Here is a 5998-nt window from a genome sequence, read left to right on the forward strand (position 1 = left end):
ATCTGTGGTATTTTTGTGTATGTGGGGTTGTTAAGCTTCTTTGTGATCATTCTGAATGTATTTGTAGTCGAGTACAAGCCTGTTTTATGGTCCTTCATTTAAACCTGTTTGTCATTTAAATGTTTTTTAAACGTCCTTGCTGAACTACTGCAGCGCCAGAATTTCCCCTTGGGGTTTATCTATCTATCTATCATCACGTTAAGTAAATATATTTGCGTTGTATTTTGAAAATCACAACAGGAAGTTTCTGCTTTTTTCCTCACTAGTTTGGCTACGCTAGTCTTTGCTAGCTAGCTAGTTTTGTAAGGTGTGTAGAAGTAGGTTTATTTCTGCTTTTAAAGGAGTTTGTCTCGTTTCTAGTAACCAGAACACAGGCGAAAAAGTAGATATTGTCGCTGAGTTCCTGGCTACGCTTGTCATCATTTCAAAACAGTCTGTTCGTCTTCAAACTTGTGGCGTGGGAGAAGCAGCGACCAGGCTTGAAACTAGATGGCTGAGGGTTTTTCAGGTAACGCTAACAGCGGAATAATTTATCTAACAAGCAGTGAGAGTGGCCTGGCTGATATGGCTAAAATCATTTTTATTGTTAAAAAGTATCTGGTAACGTCTTTGTGTGGTAACTTAGCTAGTTTGTGGCATCTCCTGTCGTTAGCTCACGTTAACATGAACTTTTATTTAGCATTAGCGAGCTAAACAGTTAATTTCTAGTTTTCAAAAGCAGTTTAGATTACTAAGGGAATGCTAACGTTAGCCTAGCATCCCAATGTGATCCGGCTGTTCGCAGCTGAAGTGACAGCATGTGACATTACTGCATATCTATGATGTAACACTTTGAAACCAGCAATACATCTGGCCTGGGGTAAATAAGAAATTAGCCCGTCAGCCCGTAGTGGCACCACTTATGTGTCTAATGCTTTTAACATCTGAAATATTGTATTGATGTTTACTTTCTTTAAATTATCTTGAAGCTAAGTAGCTAACTAGCTTCATAATAAATACTGTAGTAACTGCGGGCTACATAATTACCTGAATATGACTAGTTTTCAGAGGAATAGCAAACTAACAGATGTTTGCTGTGGATGAGATCTCTGGACAAGACAATTTTGTGGAGTTACCACATACTACCATTCTAAGTTTTGGATACATTGATACAGTTGTCCTGCTTTTTCCTTCTTTTAAATCATGTTTTATGTTGTCTTTTTTGTCATGTATTTGTATGGTATATGTATGTCTTATATGTCTTGTCATTTTTTTATCCGGACCTTGAGTCTGTAATAAAGTTTTGAATTGAATATAGGTTAAAGCCCAAATTTTAGATCTGATTTGCTAGTGATTAAAAGTGTTACATTCTAACTGATAAATTGGAAAGGTATATATCACCTAATATTGAAATAATGAAGTTCCAAAGATACGTTTTGCAATGGTGTCACCGCTTGAGAGTTTCTCAAAACGAGAGAAGTGACAAGTTTATTTTTTGATGGTAAAATGCCCTGTCCATTACATTTCTTGGTTGCAGTTGTTTAAAAAAAAAAAAAACCTTAACAGGACCTTATTAAAAATGTGTACTAATACTGTGGGTTGTTTAAAGGAGATGAATCTTGAGCAATGTTCTTTAATAACTTAGCTAATTTTTAGGCTTGATAATAATGTCTGAAATGAGAGTAGCTGTATTTGCAGCTCCTTCTAATAAACATTACCACTGTCTTTGGTTGTAATAATTGGCTATGCAGCCTTTAACGCTCACTTTTCCTGATTGCAGAACCACCTGACTTCAGTCCAGGTGAAGCAGCACATCAAAAGCCACATCAGAACAAACCCAGTAGAGGCCAATCTAGATGCAACAATGACAGAAACCCGGGCAGTAATAGTTTTGATCCTCCTCAACAGCATATACACTTTCATCAGGGCTTTAAACCACCATTTAGCCACAATAATTCAAATTATGTAGAGCATCAGTATTTTCCCAACCAAACAGAGGATGGAGCCAGAGGGCGAGGTAGAGGTAGAGGGTGGAGAGCAGGGAATAGAGGATTTAATGGGCGTCTTGGTGGCCCCAGTCCCTGTTGGCATAGACCTGGAGGTGAGTTTAGCCCATACACTGGCAGTAACAGATACCAGTCAAGTGTACAGTCCATGTATGGACCTCATGGTCCAAACTGGAGGAGCAAAGATGTGAACAGAAATTTGGAACAAACTAATGAAGACCAGGATGCACAGGTGAAAAAGCCCAGGAAGTATAGCCAGGAGCAGAGGAGAGGGGAGCAAATGAAGAGAGGCACTCACTCAAAGGATTACAGCACTTCAGTACAGCATGGGGGGTCAAATGAGACCAAAGGAGAAAACCACCCTTCAGAAATCAGGGAAAGAACTCAGAGGAGCAGAACAGGTCCCGACGCTCAACATGATGATCATCAGAGTAAACACCCTGAGACAAATCGACGGCGAGGGCCAATCAAACCACCCAAAACACAAGCTCAAGAAGAGGTGGACTCAGAGAGTGGAGGGAGACGAACACACCCCCCACACCACAGGCCAGGCCAGAGGAACCGTAACAAGCTGCCAGAGAGCAAAGAGACACAGACAGGTTAGACTGAATCTCCCTATAAGATTGAACAGTTGGGCAGGATTTGAAAAAAATTGCAGCTTTTTGGCCCAGGCTTGTCAGAACATCATTTTTAGCTTGTAGAAATTAATTGTTTATTTGTCCGAGTGCTGTCTTCCAGATCTGTGATCTCTTCATTCCACAGGGTGTCTGATTGAACAGCTGTCCGAGGAGAAGTACGAGTGCATGGTGTGCTGTGATATCATCCGGCTCATGGCCCCAGTGTGGAGCTGCCAGAGTTGTTTCCATGTCTTCCACCTGAATTGCATCAAGAAATGGGCTCGATCTCCAGCTTCGCAGGCAGATGGTCTGAATGTTTACTCTCTACCCCCTGGCCAGTTTAAGCAGCACTGACCTAAACTCTGCTGTGTGGTCTTTTCTGTAGGCCTACAAAACAATCAGTCCTCATTGCATAATACACTGTAATGCTGTGTAGACAAAACCATGTGCATCTGCATTACATGTTAAGTTAATATAACAATTGCATTTATGATAAATGTGATGGGTTTTTTCCAGATTCAGTGGAAGGATGGCGTTGTCCAGCTTGCCAGAATGTTGCACTGAAGCACCCGACTTCCTACACCTGCTTCTGTGGTGAGTTCATGCAGTTAAATGCGCCTTAAAAATGTCAAACAATTTGTCAGATTAGGTCATTGCTGTGCTAAAATCTTTGCTGTTCTGGTGCTTTTTAAGATTCAAATATCAAGTCACTGAAACAGGGTTATCATTCATTTTATTTCTCATTTGATTGGTAGGTAAAGTGACAAACCCTGAGTGGCAGCGTAGCGAGATTCCCCACAGCTGCGGTGACATGTGTGGAAAAAAAAGGACTGGAGTGAACTGCAACCACCCCTGTAACATGTGAGCTTTAAAAATTACAAGAATATATAATATTGACAGTCTTGCTTCTGTATTTTGATGTTGTTCTAGAACCTTTAGAAGAGGACAAACACCACAATAGCTTTAAATATCATTGACACAGAATATGGGTTGACAGGAAATGAGTATTAGTCTTAACCACTACTTTGTTTCTCTTCAGCTTGTGTCACCCTGGACCTTGTCCGCAGTGTCCTGCCTTTGTAACAAAATCCTGCATCTGTGGGAAGACCAGGTATTTCATTGTTGCCTGCATCTTTCTTTGGGTCTTTTTCTGTTTTTGTATCTTTTAAGTTTTGTTCCTCATATCTCCCTGATACTTAATCCTGTTTGATCATCTCTTTGTAGGCAGCCAATGCGCTGCGGCCAGGCTACAGTGCTCCAGTGCGACACTGTGTGTGGTGCTTTACTCAACTGTGCTGAGCACACCTGCACACAGGTGTGCCACAGCGGGGCATGTCAGCCCTGCCAGCTGAAAGTTCGTCAGGGTGAGTCTTGCTTTGGCTGAGAAAATGAATCCCGACTTGCTGTCTTGACAGTTTTCAGTTGTTTTAAAAATAAATAGCTGAAATTCAGACTTGGAATCAACGGAATGTTGTTCTGTTTTTGTTGTCTTTAGTTTGCTTCTGTGAAGTCACAACTCGTGAAGTCCTGTGTGGCACAGATAAAGAAGAATTTGATGGCTCAGGACATTTCTCCTGTCAAAAAATATGTGGGAAGTAAGTGAGCTTGCTGAACTAATGATATCAATGAGCTGTTATCTGTTAATACTAAAGTTTGTATTTTACTTAAACATAGTCTGACACAGTTTTTCCCCCTTTCTTTGGTCAGGATGTTGGATTGTGAAGCCCACCATTGCCAGCAGGTGTGCCACCATGGTCCATGCCAGCAATGCCCACGCTCCCCGACCCTGATGAAGATGTGTCCCTGCGGTCAGACACCACTGACCAAACTCTTGGAACTGGGATACTCTGAACGGCAATGCTGCTCTGATCCTATCCCCTCCTGTGGAAAGACATGCAACAAACCTCTGGCCTGCGGCTCCAGTGGTAAGCAAAAGGAACAGTGTGTACATCCCAGACTTGTTTTTACAGTTTCTCAGGAGTTCATGATTTTATGTTATTTCAGACATCATCCATCTGTGCAAGAAGCTGTGTCATGAGGGCGGCTGTGGGCCCTGTTGGCTGACTTCTACTATCAGGTGCAGATGTGGCTCCAAGGACAAGGTGGGCAGAAACACTAGCAGAACCTGTGCTTGCTGTATTGGTGTCACTGTTTTGTTTTATTTGGGGCAACAAAGATTTAAAACACATCATCTTTGTTTTTCAGGAGGTTCCATGTTCCACAATCCAAAATGAAGGTGAGTTTTAAGCACATTCAGAAAAAATGAAAACAATTATAAGATCCCCAACCGGTATTTCATTTCTGACTCTGTGTTCCAGATGAGCTTGTTTTCACTTGCGAGAAGCGTTGCACCAAGAAACGCTCCTGTGGCCGTCACAAGTGTGGCGAGCTTTGTTGTGTGGTCAGTATTCACTGAATCAGTGTCAGTGCTGTGTAATCCATGCTTTTCAATGTGAAGCACACCTCATGTAGAACTTAATACACTGATGATGCAAGTGATGAATGCTAGTCTAACAGAGTTTTTACACAAAAACTACCAGGGAGCAGAAGGTAGCTTAGAGATTAATGCGCCAACAACGGTGTGTGTCTCATATAAACATTAGATAAATAGTGAGGGGAAAACCTCCTTTTAATGTCTTGAACATCCTTGCAAACCAAATCTGTTTTCTCTTGTTATAGATGGTTCAGCAAATTTAGCTAGTTAGCTTGATGTGTACAGTGGGGCAAATAAGTATTTGATACACTGCCGATTTTTCAACTTTTCCCGCTTACAAAGAATGGAGAGTTCTGTCATTTTCATCGTAGGTACACCTCACCTGTGAGAGACAGGATCTACAAAGAAATTCCAGAAAATCACGTTGTTAGATTTTTAAATAATTTATTTCCATTTTATTGCATGAAATAAGTTTGATACAATAGAAAAATATAATATTTGGTACCGAAACCTTTGTTTACAATTACAGAGGTCAGACGTTTCCTGTAGTTCTTGACCAGGTTTGCACACACTGCAGCAGGGATTTTGGCCCACTCCTCCATACAGGTCTTCTCTAGATCTTTCAGGTTTTGGGGCTGTCGCTGGGCAACATGGAGTTTCAGCTCCCTCCATGGATTTTCTATTGGGTTCAGGTCTGGAGACTGGCTACGCCACTCCAGGACCTTGAAATGTTTCTTATGGAGCCACTCCTTAGTTGCCCTGGCTGTGTGTTTGGGGTCATTGTCATGCTGGAAGACCCAGCCACGACCCATCTTCAATGCTCTTACTGAGGGAAGGAGGTTGTTTCCCAAAATCCCGCGATACATGGCCCCATCTATCCTCTCCTCAATATGGTGCAGTCGTCCTGTCCCCTTTGCAGAAAAGCACCCCCAAAGCATGATGTTTCCACCCCCATGCTTCAC

General features: G+C 41.9%; 1 protein-coding gene across 2 annotated transcripts in view; it reads left to right on the forward strand.

The window, feature by feature from the left end:
- The first annotated feature begins 232 nt into the window (after positions 1–232).
- Positions 233–5998, forward strand: part of nfx1 (nuclear transcription factor, X-box binding 1) — an 11253-nt gene continuing 5487 nt past the window's right edge. Inside the window, exons 1-12 of one of the 2 annotated variants that reach the window (XM_020619790.1) lie at positions 233–508; positions 1760–2584; positions 2748–2909; positions 3119–3196; positions 3358–3463; positions 3642–3713; positions 3827–3966; positions 4098–4197; positions 4310–4527; positions 4607–4704; positions 4808–4838; positions 4921–5003. In XM_020619790.1, the coding sequence (XP_020475446.1) occupies positions 490–508; positions 1760–2584; positions 2748–2909; positions 3119–3196; positions 3358–3463; positions 3642–3713; positions 3827–3966; positions 4098–4197; positions 4310–4527; positions 4607–4704; positions 4808–4838; positions 4921–5003 (1932 nt within the window). In that variant the 5' untranslated portion in view covers positions 233–489. The remainder of the gene's footprint in view (positions 509–1759; positions 2585–2747; positions 2910–3118; positions 3197–3357; positions 3464–3641; positions 3714–3826; positions 3967–4097; positions 4198–4309; positions 4528–4606; positions 4705–4807; positions 4839–4920; positions 5004–5998) is intronic. The other variant, XM_020619789.1, reaches the window with a different exon arrangement.

The sequence above is a fragment of the Monopterus albus genome, unplaced genomic scaffold, assembly GCF_001952655.1.
Source record: "Monopterus albus unplaced genomic scaffold, M_albus_1.0 scaffold226.1, whole genome shotgun sequence".
Classification (NCBI taxonomy): domain Eukaryota; kingdom Metazoa; phylum Chordata; class Actinopteri; order Synbranchiformes; family Synbranchidae; genus Monopterus; species Monopterus albus.